At 41.4% G+C, this 21,617-nt stretch overlaps 1 protein-coding gene across 2 annotated transcripts in view; it reads left to right on the top strand.

Annotated features, from left to right (window-relative positions):
• ror1 (receptor tyrosine kinase-like orphan receptor 1) overlaps positions 1-21,617 on the top strand; it is a 125,334-nt gene that overhangs the window by 86,115 nt on the left and 17,602 nt on the right. Inside the window, exons 2-4 of one of the 2 annotated variants that reach the window (XM_072684258.1) lie at positions 1,769-1,840; positions 10,162-10,449; positions 11,453-11,489. In XM_072684258.1, the coding sequence (XP_072540359.1) occupies positions 1,769-1,840; positions 10,162-10,449; positions 11,453-11,489 (397 nt within the window). The remainder of the gene's footprint in view (positions 1-1,768; positions 1,841-10,161; positions 10,450-11,452; positions 11,490-21,617) is intronic. The other variant, XM_072684259.1, reaches the window with a different exon arrangement.

Below are 21,617 nucleotides of genomic sequence, written 5' to 3'. Positions count from 1 at the left end.
CCTTAAACACCATGCACCTCTGTTCCGAGCAGACTCCGCTCACTGTGGCCAGCAGAGAGCTGTGCATTGCTTATTGTCCTCAGCAGCTAAAGAGATGAAATTTTCCCTGCTCCCAGTCAAAAGCCCTCATTGTGAGCAGTGCATTGCTCACTCCAAACCTGTCAACACTTGCTGATATTGTGTTGCTGCTCTGTAATGAAATCTCCTCGGTACACTGACAAGTCTGTAATCTCTGTGTATTAGAGGCTGTTTTACCTGCTCTTCGTAGGACACCAGTGCTGCTTTCATTCAAATTTCACTCACTTTTCTGGGTGGATGTGTGGTTAGACCAGCTAAAATCCAAAACTCACTCAAAATGATAATGGTGCTTGTTGGATTAATGCCATAGAAGACACAATCTGGCATTCCCTGAGATCCTCTGCACATTTGTTGGCAATGGAGTGACAAGCGACCAGTCATTTCCTGAGGAAGCAGGCAGCAACAAGGTCCCAAGATTTAGCAACAAGCAACAAATCAGATTGAGATTTTCTCAACTTTATGCAAATTAATTCATGGGGCCATAGAATGCTACAGAGCCCCGCTGGTGGCATCCCAAATAAATAAATATGAATTGTGGCCATGACATATTAAGGTGTGGCAATGAGAGCTTATTACCACAACTTACTAAGCCCATGTTTAAACACTGTTACTCCATTGGTGTAGTATAGCCACATGCGTTTACACTGGGAAGTCAAATGCGTCTCCGGTTAGTCAGACTGAAATCTGATTACTGTGTGGAATGGAATATGCAAATTTGTGCATTGCACATCAGTTATTACTGGTGTTTCAGTTGGACTGGGAGGGGTTTTGGTTGTTTAATGCATTTTGGAGAGATGGATGTGTTTACACTGCTGTAACACGTGACTCAAATGCGTCTCGGCCCACCTCCTGATATGGTTTAAGGGGGTTCAGATTTGTATCTGTTTTTAAATGCGTCTTTTAATGTGGCTTCTTCTTATCCAGATACAATCCTGATACTCAAAACACATGAAGCGACAAGGTGTAAACCGGGTCTAAATCGTTTCCACACCTTACTTATTTTACTTATACCGTCCTCTGATGTCTACATAGGGGTCATACTTTGGGTCTGGGTGAAAAAATGGGCAGTTTTACACACCCATTCACAACCCAATGATTTGGCTGAAGAATGAACCTTGCTGAGCACAGCCACAAGTGACAAACTCAACACAGCATTAGTTACCATGTATCCTGCTGCTGTGTGTTCTGTGAGGCTATACAGCTTAACTAAATGACAGAGACTGAACTTACTGACATTTAGTTAAATGTAGGAGTAATACATTAAAAAAAAGAGCAGGGCCTAGTTTCAAAAAAGCATCTGAGCGAGAGAGAGGGTGTGTTCGGTGTGATGCTCGCTCAGCTATTTAAAAATGATTGTGCTAAGAAGCTTTTAGGAAACTCAAGCCCAATCCAGTGAATTAGAATTGACTCCGATTTCTCAAAATTGATTTTTTTTGGGGTGTGGATGATACTATAAAGCAGTGGTTCTTAAAACAGGCCACAGGGGCCCCAAAGAGTTCTCACATTTTCGTTGGGTTGGACCAACAATTTGGACCATCTGTGCATTTTTGGTCTGAGAACCCTTCTTTATAGACCATTATTGAAATGTCTCTATAAGGAAGACTAGAGTTTGTGTGTGTGTGTGTGTGTGTGTGTTTCAGCATGTATTTCACACTGAATAGAAATTAAAGTGCTCCCTTCCTTCTTATAGGAGCAGAAGCTCCATCAGACCCAAGCATTGTGACTGCCTCCAGCTGGAATGTTTCCAGGGCAGGACAGAAAGGTGAGTATGTGTGTGGTGCTGTATTTGTTTTAGTTGTGCCCTGCGTCCTGTGTGTGTGTGTGTGTGTGTGGTGTGTGTGAGCGGCGCAGAGGAGCTGAGGGCTGCAGTAGGTGGCAGATGGACAGTGATTGCAGGATGTTGTGTCTGCAGCCTGAGTTTGGTTTTGATTGCCAAAGGAGACAGCATTCATAGCTGCAGTGTATCAACATGTGTCAGCAGCCGGGAGTCAAAATTGTGAAGGCGTCTTATTATGTGACTGACATCACCACGTTTCTGTCAGGCATTTGTGTATGTGTGTATATATATGTGTGTGTGCGTGCATGTGTGTATTTGCACATGTTGGGGTTTTCCATGCTGTTACAGTTCAGATCTCTGGTTTCCATTCATGGTTTCAGTGCTTTAACACTACAGGGTCGTCATGGTGTTTTGGGCTTGAATGCCTTTATATATATTTATATACAAAATTATGGCTGTGTTCAGTCTTGTTTGGTTTTTGTAATGCTGGTGAGAGTAGCCAAACACTTGTGGATGTGACACTGCTAAATGGTTTTATTAACCAAAGGGGAATTCAAAAGAGTGGCACAAAAGCCAGGCCAGGTCAAAAACGTAAGGAGAAAAAGGAGAAGCAGGGAAACGACAATGCAAGAGAAGGAAAAACAGGTGAGGGTCAAACAAAATGAGCAACCAAACTGGCAAACAGAAAGAGAAATTTGCAAAATCGTACAAAACTGGTCATCACCAAAATACAAAGCAGAAGATAATGCTCGGCATGCAACGGTAAACCATAGCAGTACTAGGGTGACGGACAGTAGTAAGTATTTATAACGTGAGATAATAATAAACACAGGTGAACAGGGTTCATACTCAAACTGATGACCTGGAGCTAGTGAACAGACCAGGATTGGTTGGCTGAGGGCATGTGACAATGAGCGTTTACATGCGCTCAAAAATCCATTCGTAATCGGATTTCTGCAGTTATCTGATTATTCAAGTGATCATGTAAACAGCATGCTCCGATTTCTTAGATCGGCGTAAGGTCTACAAATCAGATTAAGAAATCCAATAAAGAGAGCTGGATTTTAGCTCAGTAATCGGATTGCTCAGTGCATGTATACTCTTAACCGTAGTTGTCTCGGATTTCTCAGTCTGCGCATGTGTGAAAACAGACCATGGTATCGGAAATAAGATAGCAGCCTTCTTCCAGATAATTTATGTTCATATTGTGGATCTTGTTTGTAAAAAAAAAAAAAAAAAAAAAAAAAAAAAAGATAGAAAAAGAAAAAGCCGTAGCATGAAGTTTGGGTTTTATGTGACATTTACATTGTTGACTGATCGCAAAGCAGAACTCCAAGAACTGCCTGACTCATGTAGACCTGTTTTTTCCCATTATCTGATAATCCAAGTGTATGTAAATGCGTTGATTGGATTACTGGCGAAATCTGATTTTCTGCGATTATTGGATTATGTGTCTGCGGAATCATGGGAAGTGGAGTTTGTAGGGTTGATGATGACCTAGGAAACCACTGGAAAAGTCATTTTTGCGTTACTTTACCATGTTTAATTGTTCACGTCAAAACAGCAGTTCAGATTGGAGTCAGTCAATATGGAGTCAACTGTAAATTGTAAGTGATTGTAAATGTAATTTGTTGTTCAACAGAATCATTAATTATACAATTACATCAGTTCTTAGAAACAATTATGTAATGTAAAGCAAATGCATGGCAAATGACTATAATAACTCTAACTCTAGACTTCTAAGGATTACCCAGCAAATGAAAAATGACTGTAATCTGTCTCCTCCACATGTACGACCCCATTCCATCATGTTTTTTCCCCCTACTCTCAACTCTTTGTTTCTTCTGTTTTTTCACCTCTGACCTAGATCCAGCTGTGGTTGACTGGCCTAAATGAAGGAAATGTGGTCTGGGATTTACTGCTGTTGGCAAGATTGCACTGGAATTACATATTTAAATTTTAGTTGAGTAGGCCTGTCATCGTAAGAGAAGAATATTAAGACCTTAACCTTTTTCTTCCCTTTCTTCACAACTCATCCCTTCCTCTCTTCCCTCCTTTCCTAGTCTTTCCACTAGCCTTGATTACACTGAAACTCAGAGGTGTGCTTTACAACTTGCAGTGTGGTGAAGAATCAGATATGCACAAGGTTGCCTTTACCTTTAGTGTATTTCTACAGCCAAAACGAGTTTGCTGAAATAGCTAGCAAGTCATTTAAGCCTACAACTCACCAATTACCATCATTCAAACTGCTTACCTTAAACATCAGGTTTCGGACACTTCATAACATACTGCTGACTATAAAAACGACTAAGACTTTACACACTTCAGTCTTAAGCTATGTTACTTGCTTTTACTCGTTGGCTACATTTGCAATGAGGATGTTTTGCCAAGCTCTCACTTTAGAAGTTCATCACATTTTAGAAGAGGTTGCAGGTAGAATCTGGAACGCTGTGATCATGTGTCCATCAGTTACGTCACCACGGTCGCACTGCCACATCTTCCACAGTCTTGCGTTTATTTTCTTCTATGCTGTGTTGAAACCCTGGTGCTCAAATGTGCATGTACTGCTCTCTCACACACTGCAGGCTTCATAAGCATGTGCACAGCTGCACAAATATCTCAAGAACAGCATCTGCAGATGTACCATTCGAACACGAGGTACATGCCAACATTGCGGATGCTAAGTTAGCATGATGTCTCTGAATGTCATTCGGAACTGGAATTGAATATTTCTCGCACACAGTGTAGGTGAATGTGCGCTCGAAACACACTGGGAAAACCTGAAAGTGGCAACTGGCTGTTCAGTACAGCACAATAAGACCTGTATAATCATACAGCCTTCAGACACATAGTTTACATATTCATCATAGTGTAACAATTCACCAAACTCATACTTTTATTTAAAATTGTAATTAAGTGTATTTTTCTGCACAGCAAAAATGAGTGGCTGAAGATGTGATTCAGTTTAATAATTCACTATTATTAAAATACAATGTCTAAAACAAAAGCTGTTATAAAGCAACATTATGTAGCATTTTCTCTTGAAATCACACGCCTTTTATTAGGGAGAATGTTGTCTCTGTCCTTGCAACTCCTGGCTTGGCACGCCGGCACCTTCACTATGTGACTTTAGTGAAGTTGCACCAGACTTATCGCAAGAACTGTGTAGCACAGTGTCATATTTGTGTAAAATCCTGTAATGCACAGCCTGTATTTACTGCAGTGGGGTAACAGTGAATTACACTACCTGCCTGTAGGGGGAACCCATGACTATAAAACACCATGGTAACATATAATGCTGTTTTGTCTTGTTTGGATGTAAAATTCTGCTCACAAAAGAATGTTAGCCCCTATCTAACACACTCAAAGTGGAGATATATAGTATGACCTTTTAATTCAGTTCAATACGTCATATTGTTACATCTCTATTATTTGTGGAATTGGTAGCATGATGGCCCTGGAGGTAGTGTGTCGGCCACTCAGCTCCGGGGGCCTGGGTTTATGGGTTTAATCCTCATTCCAGCCACTGTCTCTGAGGTGTTTGGTGTGTTCTCCTCAAGGGTTTCCTCCAGGTACTCTCACTTTTCTCCCACCTCCTCAAAACACACATGGTAGGTGAATTAGCTATACTAAATTGTGCCTAGGTGTGTGTGAAAGGGTGTGTTTGGTACTGTGTTGGAAGCGCACCCTGTCCAGGGGGTAATTCTGCCTTGCGGCAAGTGATGCTGGGTAGGCTTCGGACCCACCATGACTCTGACCAGGAAGAAGCAGCTAAGGAGATGAATAGATGGAAATTGGCCCTTTGCCAATCACGTGGTCCGAGCAAAGATCTGCTGATTTGGATCCCAAGTGTACACCATTTCCACATGGCACCACATTGAAGTAAAGTAAAGTAAAGTAAAGTGAAGTAAAGTGAAGTAAAGTGAAGTAAAGTGAAGTGAAGTGAAGTGAAGTGAAGTGAAGTGTGAGTGAATATACAGTAAGGAGTAGTCATCACATTCTCACTGCATTAGTGTGTGTGCTGGAAGCGTGCCTTTAAACGGTTGGGCTGGTGACTCACAGTGTGTGTCTGCACTGAACTTCAGTGCTAATATCCGTTATTCTGGACAGCAGCTTTTGTATATTGTTGTAAAAGAGCTGATGTTTGGACAGAGGAGATTAAGATGGAGGGCTAGAGGAGAGATCCGCCTGGGAAGGGGAAAAAAAAACCTATCCCTAGGATGTCTCCTGGAGCAGACACATCTAGATCAGGAGAGAGGAAGGGAGATTGGATGAACAGAAGGAAAGAATGGCACATTGTAAAGACGGGTGAAGTGTACGGGTTTTTCACCTGCAGGTTTGAGGTTAAGTAACAGATTTTATCCAGGAAAAATATCTCTGGCCATCTCTGTACTAAGTAGCGGTATGTGAACGACGGCGGGCTGGATGTGTTATCATGATGAGGTTATGGTGGCTTTGTGCAGGTCAATATGCAGGCCTCTGTTTTATCCTAAAAAGTGTTTAAGTGTTTTTCTCACTTTAACAAGAACATTTGAATTATTTGCAGTGATTTATGAGTCTTAACTGAAAGGGTGGCCTTTATCTTTGTGTCCAGTTATCTAGCTGAAGAGATTGTAGCCGTTGGGCCAAAGGTAGCTTTTAGCCATCACCCACCAAGCACCTGCTCGCTTTCTGGGGTTTGGCTTCCTTGTGGGTGTGTGGGTAGCTCTAGTCTGAAGTATTCCAGTGAGAAGAGATACACAAGCATGGATACCCACTTGCTTCCCTAGGCTCTCCCTGGCTTTAGCTTCCCTTGGCATTAGCTTCTTTGCTCAACAAATGAAGCCTAGCACATAAAAAAGTGGTTGTGGACAATATTTATTTATTACATCATGTTCTGTAGCACTTTGAATTATAATTCATATTTATTCACATTCATTCCTACTCCATAGCAGGCAGGTGATAGGGTGTATGAGTGCCCCACTCTGCTTTGCTGCATTCCCTCATCTTTCCCTTTCAAGTAAGTGAGTAGTAAAACAAACCCCGCCCGGCCATATGAGCTGTATGAGCTGTTGAGTTGTACTGCAATTCTGTAATGCCAGTGAAAGTAACTTGGCACTCATGCAGCTTTGATTTGCTCATTTTGCTTTTTAGTCATGTTGATTTTTGCAGCAGTTATAACTGCTACTTTGGTCTTTGTTTATTTAAAGTAACAGTAGTTTTACTTGGGCATAGTTTTAGACTAGCAAACCTCCCTCCGAGCTATCAGATCTACTCCCACAGCACCTTCTCAGTTTATATACATGCATCTATAAAGTCCTCTTACACAGGCCCGCAAATGCCTTATAACAGTTGGAATGCTCAAACGAATAATCCTGTCAGAAGCAGTTTAACCCGTGTTTGGCTTATAAGTGCAAACTAGTAAGAAGAATCTGACTCCCCTCCACAGGGAGAGTAATATTGCACATGTCCCCACGCAGCTGTGGGCCCCAGGGCTCCAAACCCTGAAGGGCTCCCCCTCAATATGCTTTTATTAATTTCCTTGTCAAAGTCACATTCCTGACATTGCTTCAGAGACCGGACTCTGAGAGGATGCCTCTGAAATTACATGGGGTTACGGTACAGTTATTTACACAGGTTGCCGTTAATGTCTTAATGCAGAATAAAACGATACTAATTTAATCACAGTTCTATTTTTCATAATTTAGCATTGATTTGGAATTTTTATATAAATATTGACTTATATTTACTGACCTTCGATTAGACTAGAATTTAAGGTCTAAAGATGCATAAAATTTCAATTAAAAAGATGTATACATGCGCTGCTTTGATATCTTATATCTTGATATTTATTTTTGAGTGCATTTGTACTGAGTGCTTTATTTAGGCCGCTATGGATGAAGTACTGCTACTTAGTGCCAGTAGACAGGAGTACCTATGAAAGACAGTCATTGGAATAGGGTTTCTTCTCTTGCTTCTATTCCTAATATCCCTTTGCTACTCATTTGCTATGGCAAAGATACAAGCATTAAAGGACGCCTAGTATGGAAAACAGCATTTTCCTCGCTTTAATAAAATAATAGTTTTCTATACTGCACAAACATTTATAATACATACACATATATAATGTGTGTGTGTGGAAACTAAGCTGCAAAAACAGCCCTTTATAAATAACTATTTTTATAATGCAATAGCTCATTTACATATTGTATCTCCGCCTACTCCAAGTTTGCCTTGCGATAGCAATTAACAAGAAGTTGATTAAAAGATAAATTTAAATAAAAATAATAATAATAATAATAATGACTGATCATTTTTGGAAAATAAAACTGCACAAACGTTGCACGTTAAGTATGTGAAATATAAAATGAAAAAATGTAGTCGATGTAATTTTATTGTTGCAATGCATAATGAGTAGACTATTGTAAACTGCTGTAAAAGATGCTATTTTAAAATTTGTGTAGCTTTCAGATCTCATGCTGAGAAAAGAATAACGATTCTTGGAGTTAGCTGTGATGCCAACACCACACAGAAGACAGGAAACCCCAGCAGCAAGAGCCTGTCTGAGCATGGCTGCCAAAACAGGTCACATGACTGCGGGAAGTCTCAGGAATCCCCACAGAGTTCAGAATTAAACTATGGAACAACTTTTTTTCCTTTCTGGGACAGCTCTCATTCCCGCCATCCTCACACTCACTCATTCACACACAAAAACACACATAACCTTAATGAATGTAAAATACAACAGCAGTATATGGCCACTATCATTGGGAACCCTCAGAAATCTTTTGGTGTATCATCATCATCGTCATCCTCGTCATTTTATGTATGTAGTTGTTTTCCCATGCACAGGGACACTTATTGTGCTGCACACAAATTGTCTGGATGTCTTCCGTATTTAACCCATCCGTGCAGTGAACACACACTAGTGAGCAGTGGGCAGCCCCAGCTGCGCCATCCTGGGGAGCAGTTGGGGGTTGGGTGCCTTGCTTTAGGGCACTTCAGTTGCATCCTGTCAGTTCAGGGGATCGAACTGGCAACACTCCGGTAACAAAGCCGCTTCTCTAACCCTCAGGCCCCTGCTGCTTCCTAATACCAAACACTTCAGATTATTCAAAAACAAGGAAAGCGTTGATCTGAGAATAACACTTAATGATAAACTACCTATAGTGGTCAGACTTGAACCTTGGAAAAGGAAAGCCTAAATTAGTTTACCGGGAAGGATGGTGGTGATTTTGTTGGTTTTCTTGGAATAGGCAGGGATTCTAGCAGTCCTCAGTTAAAAGGGGGCAGATAGAAGAACATTACTGTGGTCTTTTATTACTTGAAAATGTGCCAGTTGCTGTGTTTCATAACAGTAGAACATTTAGTTGCACTGAAATCGCTGAGGTTCATTACTGTCACTGCATTGCAATTCTACAGAATGTTATATTTCAGAGTAATCCATGAAGCTCTAGCCCTAATTTCAGCATTTTTTATAAATGGTTATGTAATCACTTTGCTATCGGCATCGGCGGATATGTTTAGCAAAACATACCAGGATATTGACATTGGCCCACAATCTCCATATTGGTGCATTTTAAATAGAAACTTTGAAGATTTTAAATGACATTAACAGATGTTAGATTACATTGTCCTATAAAGTCACCATTCCAGAGCTACAAGGTTTTCTTATATATAGAGACTGTGTGAGAGTCCCACAGGCTGTGTTACTTCATCAGGTCCTCTCTTGTCCTTGCCCAGACTGATTGTAGGTCAGCCTGGCTCATGAGTTCACCACAAGCCCATTATGCTTTCCCTACAATTAAAGGGGTATTGGGGGTTGTCATGTTTGTGCTGGGCGTCTATCAAAGCCTGTCCGGGCCTGGCAAGGCGGGTTTTCTGGAGTTAGAAGTTTCCAGAGACTTTTATAAGACATTAGAGTTTCTGCCGTACTTTTGGCAAGGCCCATCCCTGGTGAGACAAAGTAATGATTTACTACCACCAAAGAAACCACAAAATGTCTTGTAAAGGATTCCTAACTGACAGTTAGCAGTGGTTTGTTACACATGGGATAGAGTGTATGTCCTACAAACACACACACACACACACAGAGAGGGGAGCACACACACTTTATGCCAATCTATGGCTGCAGATATTCCCCCAAGGAAAAATAGATTGTGAAGAATTAGAATGTGTCAGATAATTGCAGAGCTGTGCATTTTTTAAAGACTTCTGCAATGCCATGCCAAAGTGTTCCTTTCTTGTTCAGTCCAGAGGCTCTGAAATGATTGAATACTAAAATGATACTGATCTGAATCCCAATTCCTCCCTTTTTTTCCCCTCAGACCACTTCCTCAGGCTGGATGCTCCCATGAACAACATCACCACTTCCCTGGGCCAGACGGCAGAGTTGCACTGCCATGTTTCAGGGAACCCTCTGCCTACGGTGCGCTGGCTGAAGAACGACGCTCCGGTGGCTCCAGAGGCACGACGCGTGTCCTACAAACAGACCCCGTACGGCTCGCGGTTACGCATTCGCAACCTGGACACCACAGACACCGGCTATTTCCAGTGTGTAGCCACCAACAGCTATGGCACTGTCTCTACCACGGGAATACTCTTTGTGAAGTTTGGTAAGTAACAGAGTACACTCTAATATTACTTAGAATTAGCAGGGTTGTAAAAATCCTAGTAAAAAGTCCAGGAAATATCTGAGGGAGCCCATTTGTGAATAGAGCAGGTCATTTTCTGGAGAATTAAAAGGGGCCCTTTGCTGCCTCTTGCCTAAACCACGTGGACTACAGATCTGAATATGTTGTTTTCGGGCACGTATTCAGTGACCATCTAAGTCCAGTGTTTGTTAGCAGTGTTAGCCTAGCATCTCCTGTTCTAAACTAAATAATCAAACTTCAGATACTGAACATGTGTTGACTAATGGACTGCAGCTGGAGTAAGTGTTATAATATAATCAAATAATGTTGATTCGATTTTTAGCCAAACTGTTTCTTTAAGTAATCCATTCAAAACTGGCTTTGGGTTGATTCAAATGTGTACATCTGTTTCACATAAATACAGTGAATAATATTACATCAACATGTTTTTCGCCAAAGCTAAGTGAGCTAGAAGACAATACGTATATTGATGTCAAATATTTTATCCATGTGGATCTGATGTACACATTTAAATCAAGCCAATTCAAAGCACTGTAGGTTTGTTGTTGTTTTTTCTTTTATTCTTCAGGCACTAAGTTGAACATTATGGCTGCATAAATCCTTCACAGTTGATTTGCAAATGTCTTTTTCTGGTGTTGATTTGATCCCCTTCATTACATGCATGATGTAGTACATCATTTGTAATGCATCATTCATGCCACCTTACTGTCAGTAAACATATAACACCACTCCTTCGCTCCTGCCAGAACATTGTCATAAACTGTCAGCACTGAAACCCCATGAAACCTATTACAGTGAGGTCCAGAGCTATATTTTGGAGCTGTGTGAAATGAGGTCAGTGTAGTTATTCCTCACTCTGCTGTGCCAGTGGTCCACATTGGCAGCATGTGTTCAGAGGCCCTGTGAGTGATTTGTTCCTGACCTGCTATAAAAAATAAAAAAAACCTTCTTCTTTCTTCTCCAGATCCTCTGCCAACACCCCAGTCTGGAAGGCCTTCACCGTGAGTCTATTTTCTTGCTCTTTACCTTGTACCTCATCCAAGCTTCTTCATTACCAAGCATTAACTATGGTGGCGTAGAAGGGGAAAAAGAAAACACTCCTTAAGGAACTGATGAGTTAATTGCCCTATCAAGAGCCATTGAGCCGAAGGCAAAGCTGTTCCGTTTTGTCTTAAACATGGTTATGATGCAGCACAGCAGAAGGAATTTGTGTTAACCTTCTTCTGTGGTTTTATATTATGCCACTGGAGCACATGTTTTCATGCTAGCATCATCACTAGCTTTCCTTTCCATATTTGGTTGCCTGGTCTCACAGGTTGTGTTACACTTATTTCAGTAGACTGTGCCATGTGCATCTGTCCAGGGCAAGTAAACCTAACCCTCAATTTTTGACCAATAAGATGTTTTGCATAAGGCACATAGGCTTAGGTGAAATGTTTGCATTTAGCTAGCAGCAATAGCAGTGGGGAAACAGTTGTCAGGAAAAGTTCGGAATGCTTATCAAATCACAGAAATCACAGAGTTTGTTGAAACCTTATTAAAGTTGTTTTATGAACGTCTGCTTAATTAAGACAGAGAGGGCTACTTTGACTAGAATTTGGAATTGTACCATGACTACTGTCCATACTGCAACCTTAAAACTTATTTTAGGGTCAGCTTGTATTGATTTATCCTTACGTTTTCTTCCTTTACTTTTTTCTGTATTCTCTAGAGTTCTTGCCTGATGTCTTATTTAAGAAGTGATACATTTCACTTGAATTTCTAAACTGTTAAAAAATATACTGATGGTGAAACTGATGTGTTGTGGAACTGACAATTTGCACTTTTCCGGGAAACAAAAGAGACCCAAGGTCCTAGATTTCCAAAAACTACACAAATCCACTGCACGATCAGAAAGAACACATGATTCAGATACTGACTTTTTAAGACATCAAAATGCTATTCTGCTAATGGCTGACCTCTGTCAGACTTTGTTTTCACGGTTATTCCAAGTGTTAACATCAAATAATTCCATACAGAAATCCTGGGCTGTATGTTGGGATTAAATTAAAGATATTCATTTTGTAATAAGGTATTTCTAACATGAAGGTTCCTCTACTTAAGGAATGTATATTAATTATTAATTATATTGCTTTAAACCATGACTTTAGCACTCATTTCATTAAGCAAACATTAAGCATTCATTTCATTAAGCAAACGTGCTAAATCATCACATTTTAGGCCCAGCTCTGGTATAGTATAGTTAAATATGTCCTGCGCCAGACATGCTAGCCATTATTTCAGAGACAGATCTGTCAGGGTAAAAAGTCTTGTTGAAGAAAAGTGAGTGTGTGTGAGTAAGTGAGCGAGAGGGAAGACAGTGGCTGGCGTAATATAGCGATTAGGCACACTGTAAATCTAAACACACTTCACTCATTCCTGTTTTTCCCCACCGTCGCCCATCTCCATGCCAACTTCAATAACGGCTGCCATGACTCTTTGGCAGCCGTAGCAATAAGCTGGCAGATGCTTTGTAAGGTACATTATGGACCCATTCCCACTATGAATGTAATTACCTAGCATATTTCATTCTGGTAAAAGCACTACAGGACGAACAATCAACCGATCTTCTTGAAACTGCATACATATTGATCTCTGCTTGAATTATGTGAAAAACTGTAGCCTCAGCTTCTGTCAGAAAGAGTACAGGATTTCCGATGAGCATTTAGACCCAAACACATGACATCGTGACACGCCTGGCCACCTTCCAGCCCACATTAATATTGATTAAAGCCAACAAGACCCGCTTCTGTACCCCTAAACTTCAATCAGACGAGAGGGCAGAGCGCTTGGGCTAACTGCAGTCATTACGCCGCGTTCATTAAGGTGCACACAGGGCTTCCTTTGAGGCTCACTTTGGCCTGTTGGTTATCATTAGTGTCATCATCAAAGAGCACCGTCCTGCCAGCCCTCATCAGGAGGGAAAGGGCTCAGTCAGCCCCCTGTCCTCTTTGCTTTCTTCTTCTCCTCCCCCTCCACGTTTTTTCCAGGGACATGTCGAAATGTCAATCTCAGCAGGGCCAGAGCCAGCTGGTATGAGGGGAGAGGAGGGAACTTCCCAGCTGGGATCTATGGCAGGGACACTAATGAATCCAGAGCTTCATGAAGACTGGTGGTGGGACTGTGCTGGCTGGAGGAATAGTAGAATGTAGAACTGTATAATATGTCTTTCATACAGACACAAGGAGAGACCGCCTTTGATTGGGCCACGTTATTGGTTGAGCAGTGGATTTCTTATTGTATTTCAAGGCATATTTTAATCATACAGCTGTAGTGGAGGATAAGATATGGTGGAGGATAAGTGGATGACTGCTGTCAATGGACAAAAAGTGAGAAGTGAGCTGAAGGACAGATGAGCTGAGGGGTTGTGAACAGAGACTGGGAGGGGGACTTTCAGATAAGAAGGCCAAGGATAGTGGTGGGCAGAGGATCGGACCAAAAAGCACATGGACTAACACATACAGCTTCTTTTCCACACTTTAGAACAATCTATTATTTGTTTCTGAATATAATGATCACATGCAGTACAGGCACATTGTTTAAAACCATTTATCTCAGTAGTAAGAGAGTAGTAATTTGCCTGTAAAAACTCCAGATTAGAACAGATGCCATACTAACATAACTACCGTGATGTTAGTACTAGAGCAACCACAATTTCTCATTTTGAAGAAGTTGTTAAGATCTTGTGAGCTAGTTTGAAGAACAAAGCCTGGCTCCACGTGTTTTAAGTTTGAAATGTTCCTCCAGTACGTTTTGTTAAACAGCATTTTACTATTTTAACATTACTAGAAAAATCTCAGTAGAAAGCAGGATTATATTTTTAATGTTGGTATTAGACGTTCTAGACACTCTAGAACTTCTAATTATAGTGAAGCTCTGTCTTTACCATAGAATTGATATTCTGCTTTGATTTTAATGAGTTTTCAAAAACATCTTGTACGTTAAGTCTACTAGGTATGAACAAGCTATACCTTCTTAGCTGAGTTCCTCAGTCTGACCTTCTGAGGTTTTCCTAAAGTGTGGCAAGATTATTAGCTTTAGATCTGAGCTCAGCTTTGAGCCATCCTAACATGAAAAATTGTGAAGGGAAGTTGGTCCTAGACTACTATGTAAAGGCGGTCTGTGCACCCAGCCTCCTGGTGAACCCATACTTCTCAGCTGCTCTCTGCTTAGGACAACATGCATTAAATAACTTTATTCATAGTCTTTTAATAAATGCAATATGGATTTTTTTTTCTCATGTTGCCCTTAGCTTTTTATATTGCCTTCTTTATGGGGACCACCTGGAGTGGCGGTAATTGAACACCGTGGATGAGGAAGGGACTGAGCCTCCAGAAGTTGAACAATGGCCACCGTTGTTCCGGCCCAAATGTCACTCATACAGTCTCTCTTGTGTAGCGATATATCTCTCTCCATTAGGCTAATGTAGTGCCTGTTGTTTACCCTCCTTGCAGAATGTTTTCATAGACAAGGCCGAATTTATGGTCAGGGGATTTGACGTCTCTGCCCAGATCAGCTCCTCTTCTGCTTAGCTAGGCTGAAGTCTGCTGCCGCCACGGTGTAGGAAGGGTGAAGGAAGCGAAGCAGAAGGTTGAGCATGTGGTCTGAGACCGTTGATGTTGAGTGTCCAGTATTAAAGCCCCTGGGAACCTAAAGCTGGGTTTTCTTTCTGATTAAGTTATTCTGGCTCCTCTGGGCCCCCAGTGGAAATGTACAAAGTGTGTCTTCTGAAAATGTCTCATAAAGTACTGCTGTCCTCTCGATGTGGAATAGGCAGTCCTAAAAGTGGGTCAAGGGGTATGTCAGCCTACCCCAGCAATTCCAAGTAAAAAGCTAAAAAGTGCACCTTTTCTGTCTCAAGGCTGCGTGTGGTGCCATGGTAACATAAACCAGACCATTCTCAGAGAGGTCTGAGGAGTGCGTTTTGTGTTTGACACACTTGCAGTGGACGCCTCTTTTGGATCAACAGTAAGCGCCAAAATGTGATGGCTAGATGCCTGGGTTAGAGCATCTCCAAGATGACAAGTCTTGTGGGGTGTAAAGGTACTCTGTGGTTAGTACCTACCAAACATGGTCCAAGGAAGGACAATCCGTGGCAGTCATGGGCACCCAAGGCTCATTGATGGGCGTGGGGAGCAAAGGCTAGCCCATTTGGTCCAATCCCACAAAAAAGCTACTGTAGCACAAATCACTGAAAATGCTAATGATGGCTATGTCTTGTGGTTTCCATGCCTCGATGCTTCAAAGCTGTTTTGGCAACACAAGGTCAACCTACACAATATTAAGCAGGTGGTTTTGTTGTTCTGGCTAATTGGTGTATATGAGGCTCGTAGCAGCCAAACATTGGCTGACTGATTACATTCAAGAAAAGTAGAAAATTGGGCAAATGTAAAGTTTATAAAAGGAGTTCTAGCAAGTCTGTCATGCTCTCTTCTATCCAATTCAGTTGTTTCCTTGTGGTTCTCACAGAGATTATGCGTCACTGGCCCTTAATTGTCAGAACTGCGTCAGATATCCCAGCCATATCTCAGTCTGCCATCGTGAGCCTCTCCAAGAATAAGCTCAATCCATGTGAAAGTGGAGCAAATTAATAATATGAGGGAAGAGCCGAGAAGGAAAACCATAAGTTTGCCTTATCAAAATATCATCCGTTCAGTGTAAACAGACATGATTTGGGCTGAGATTTTACTCCAAAGAGACAGGTTAATGTATACAGTGTAGCCGTGCTGCTGGTTCCTAGTGAAGCATGTCGATGGGGACTTCTTTAGTACCAGGCTCTTGAAAAGCATGCGGCCCCTCGTCTTTACCACATTGTTTATAGCATCCCGTTTTCTGCCTGCTTGAAAAGATTAATATTACCGTCGCTGCCTTGTCAAGACTGTTTAACTTTCCTCAGACTGGCTTGAGAGGGAACCTTTTCTCTCAGTTGTGAGAAAAAAAACGAACTGGAGCAAAAGGAGACCCCCCACCCCCTTTTTCGCTCTCTCCTCTTTTCTCCAGTTGAATAGTAGAGCGAACAAGGATCTTAACGAAGACCAGACCACCACCTCGCTTCTTCTTCGAGGCTGGACCGGGAAGGCACAGGCACTGGAAAGGTCTCGGAAAACCTCAGCACAGTCTAAAAGAGCACATCCTAATGGGGCCCCCCTGCCCTGCTTTTAAGTAACGACTTCCATTACGCTTCTGAAAGCTATTCAAGTCAGAGTTAGACACTTGGGAAGGTCACTGCTTAAACAGGGATTTAGCGGAGCCTTTAGTCCACTTCTAGTCATGGACAGCATTAAAATTGGGGAACTTAAGTTCTCAGCTTTGTAGTTATATGTCAGTTTCTTCATGTCTTTGGTAGCAGGTATGATATTTTAGATGATGTTGACATTTCTTGGCTTTAATTTAATTATACAGTCATTAAAATAAGCTAGCGTTTGTTTGAAAGGCGTGTTGAGTTGGCACATTGATTTATGAGGCTCATAAAATCCGCCATATTTACTCGGGGGGCCAAGGTCCTCTGGGTTTTTTCTTTCCTTTCGAGTTGTTTTTTTTTTTTTTTGTATCTAACGAGTGAAAACGGCCTTATAGTTAAGCCGCTGTATATTCACAGCTGAAATTAACATGGCAGGGCGTACTGTTAGTCTTACTATTTAAGTATCTTTTTATTGCACTCAGATTATCAGGTATAATATAAGCATCTTTCCTTCAGAGCATTTATTTTGGTCAATTCCGTAATTTCAATTCCGTAAAGGCCTTACCATTCAGACATTCACACAGTCAGAAAGCCACAGACAAAAGCTCAGTCTCTGCCTTGTTATGGATCTCCTTAACTAAGTGTTGATTGACTGAAGATTGGAGCCTTAATATGAGTCACTGGGGACGTCCCCTTTGCCCTGGCATGGTCTGTGGTGGAGATGCTGTGTGAAACTCGAGCCGCCTCGCTGAGGCTGGCCCCTCGACTAACTGCTTTCCAAGTCATGGGGGTGATCAGGGCAGGTCACCATGGACCCTCACCCGTCCATCTGACGCTATCCCCCTACCCTCTACCCCACCCCTACAACCCCATTACATCAGCAGACCTGTTTGTAGAAGGTGTTTATTTAAGTCGACTGCTGATGTTCCCTATCTGATAAGGGGGCATTAGTCTGTTTAACATCGCTGTTGTATATAATACCAGCCTGTGGATGATTTTGGGGCATATACTGCCTGTCAAAAGTTTGGGAACACCTTGTGCTGTAAATGTTTTGGTAACATAAAAAAAGCTGAAGAAGTAAATTTTGCTAAAATGATGATATAAGTAGTTAATTGTAAATATGTGTGTGTGTGTGTGTGTGTGTGTGTATGTGTATATATATATAATTATAATTATAATATAATTTACTTAATACTGCTTTCAAATTAATACTGGGATTAATGCCAAATTTGTATTGATAATCTAAACATAAAATTAAATAACATCATCAAAACAAATCTATATCAAGAATAAAAAAATAATCAATATTATTTTTATTTATTATGTTAAATTAGTGTAAACTGACCAAGAAAACATTTATTTTTTTAATAAAGAAAAGCTAGAGGTCCACAAACAGCAGTGTAATATTGCCAAATACACTACAGACTATATTACCCAGCTCTGGTGCTACATTAGTTACAGCAACGAGGTCCTCATTTGTTTAAACCATTGGAGTCCTCGTTTACAAAAATGAGGTCCTCAATTGTTTACAACAGGGTTCTTGTTTGCTTTCATGAGGTCCTCTTTTTTCTTTTTCTTTTTTTAAACACAATGGGTCCTCATTTGTTTACAACAACAGGGTCCTTGTTTGTTTAACAAGGTAAAGGTAGAAAGTGTGTTGGATAGCAGTCCCTTTGTCCTGGTTGAACTACTCACTAATGAATGACTCCGCTGTTTTGCCCATGTGCACATCCTGTGAGAAATCGAAAGAAAGAATCCTCTGCTCTTATTAGAAAAGAGGCTATTAGCCACTGAGCTTTCCATGCAACATATGATTGCTTCATTTTGTCCCGTTAAAGAGAACTGTCTGACTGTTAGCATGACTTTGCTTCACTTGACTGTGTGTCTGCATGTCTTTATCACACACACATTTAAAATCACTTAACTTGACAAGACAAGCTTGTGTGGTTTCTAACAAACATCCAGGCTTTTGTGTTTTCTGTGGAGAGAGGCATGTCGTACAGCCACATAAGCAGGTCTAATTGAGATTACTCAACGCTAAACACGGTTTAGGCATGCTGTTTGCTCAGTGCTAATTGGTGTACATAAGCTTTTTTACTTAATGTAAGCTACATTATCCTTGTAGCTCCAGCGCAGAGCTTAAGAAGCCTTCAGACGCCAAGTCTAAAAATTTAGCTTTGATTTTTCAGTGAAATATCTCTCTACGTCAGTACTTGAAGCTATTGCTGTGTGCATACACTCAGTTGGAGACTGCAATCCTGACTCTTTTACATACCATATGGAGGCCTCATAGTAACCCCAGTCTCTCCCACTGAGCAAGCCTCCACTGTGCCTTCACTCCTCCTCCTCTTCCTCTCTCAGTGCCCCTCTCCATCCATCGTCTCCTTCTCAAGCTTTTCCATGAGCAAAGTCTGGCTGCCAAACCCCCTCTGATATTTTTTCCATCTAAGCTGCAGAGGGCACATGTTTGGAGACACAGCTGTAAATATGAATGAGAGCCCTGAAACGCTGTCTTTCTGCCACTTTCTTCACTGAGGGAATGTTATATCTTACTTGCCTTTGCTTTCAAGGGGACCAGGGGCCTATAAATTGACTTTTACTGAAAGAGCATGAACTCAATTCCCTTGATCTCTATTAAACACATGCCTACAAGTACAAGATTGATTTCTGTTTAGACCTCAACTTCTTCAGTCTTCTAGCCTTTGTTCAAAACACTGTTCATGTTTGTGATCTTTCTAAAATGAGAAATAATACACCAGTAATAGAGATCTAGATAATCATTTGCTTAGTTTATGCAGTGGAGTAGGTAGAGCAGCCCTTAAGGGAGACAGAGACAGTTTGATAGCAGGAAAGGAAGTTGATTTATTGGGATGTTCCGTGGCTTACGGGCTGTCGCGGTGTTTTCCTTCAACATGACGTTAGCCTGAAATAAGGCATAATTACTCTGGGTCTCCTGTCGTCTTCAGGAAATGCAGGCTGCATTCAACAGGCACGTTCTTGTCTTTAAGTAGCTGCATTTGGATTCTAATTTCTAATCCATGGGTTTTGGCTTTTTTGCCACTCACAGGGGAAGAACATCACATACCAACCCTGAACATATTTAAACATGACGGAACGTTCTCCAGTAAAGAGGATTTGCACTGTACATTGCCTTGCAATTACTTGAATCATGTAGTGAGTTGAGTTGAGGTTTGCCAGTTGTGTTTGGGGGCAGGAAGGATTACTGTGTGAACTCTAGACCCCAGATAACAGCAGATTTACTACAGTAGTAAGCCTCAAGAGGCTGTGCGTTACAGTGGTTTTACCACTATTATGGATTGTCCTTGGGCGCAGCATTAAGTGGAAGTAAAATCTACATCTGTCAAACTTCCCATACAACTTGCTCATATGAAAAAGTAATGCATGGCAGTATACACCAATCAACCATAACAATGATACTACCTCTGTGATATTGTTTAAGTGCAACTCATGCCGCCAAAAAAGCTCTGACCTGTCGAGGCATGGACTCCACAAGACTTTTGAAGGTGTCCTATGGTGGCTGGCACCAAGGTGTTAGCAGCAGATCCTTGAAGTCCTGTAAGTTGTGAGGTGGGACCTTCGTGGATCGCACTTGAGTGAGTCTTGGGAAGCGAATAATAAGACCACCGCTGGTCTGCTGTGGTCAGTAACTGGCGAAGGCAGTCCGAGAAGGGTGAAATGGCTTAGCAGTGTGTGGGGAGGTTATCCCATCTGGGTGGAACTGACAGAAGAGCTACTGTGGTACCCTGATGTGTAGCTGCAGACCAGTCTGAGTGTCTTGTTGGACTCCCTGTCCACCTTCAAAAGTGCCTAGTGCCCAGTGGGCACACAAATGTCTCGACTGGACCTTGGAGCAACGGAAGAGGGTTGCCTGATCTGATGAATGCCAGTTTCTGTTATATTTGACCTAGTGTGCGCCCACATTTACCTGTGGGATGTGCTGGATCCAGGTCAGATCCATGACGGATCTACTTTGCAGCTGGCATGACTTAAAGGATCTGCTGGAACATTTTATTGCCAGATATCACAGGATACCCTAATAGGTCTAGTGAGTGAGGTGTTTTGGCGGCACACAGATGACCACCAGCCTATTAGGCAGCTTTGAAAATGGCTCAGCCAGTCAGATTCTAGAACTGGCTGTTCTTTTTAACAAGAGTTTTACCCCGAGATTTTGGATTTAACAAGAACTGAATACCACGTAACCCAAATAACATCAGTGTCAGGATTCAATTAAGTTTTACACAAACCCACACCCACACTGGAATTTATTGATTTTTATTTATTTTTTTATTTTTGTATGTGGATCCACACACAGACACAACACACACACTTCCAGTCCTTGTTCTCACACCTCTGTCTGGCAGCTCTGTTTGTTGTTGGAGGAGTCGTACACACTCCGGGTCAGTGGACAGAAAAATAAACTGGCCTGTTGTTGGCTGATGTACGGCCCCCCTCCCGTCAGTGCTAACTCTGAACAGCTTGACCCTGACACTCCCTTTGTTTAGTAAATCACTCTGTTGAACAGCGTGTAAGCAAACGCCGGGACTGTTGAGTGTCTGCTCTACGCATAATTTGCATAAGAACTTGATATATGATTCAAATGTAACTGTAGTTACGGTAGTTTGTTTAATGTGCATTAAATATGTTCAGTTTTAAAACTTCACTAATTCCTTTTTCTGTTTATTATAATGAGGAGACCTGCCTAAATGCACTTACAAGCACAAATATCTTAAAAATATGTTTAAAAAGTGTGTTCATCAAACACAAACTTTAAAATTAAGTTTAAATGAAAAAAACATTGTTTGCTTAGAGCAGGACCAATAATTTATTATATCCATTATTGTGTTCCAGCCCAACATAAAATGCCCCTAAAAAGGAATTTGCTCTCACT

The sequence above is a fragment of the Salminus brasiliensis genome, chromosome 7 (genome assembly GCF_030463535.1).
Source record: "Salminus brasiliensis chromosome 7, fSalBra1.hap2, whole genome shotgun sequence".
NCBI lineage: Eukaryota > Metazoa > Chordata > Actinopteri > Characiformes > Bryconidae > Salminus > Salminus brasiliensis.
This window is presented reverse-complemented; position numbering and strand designations above follow the sequence as displayed.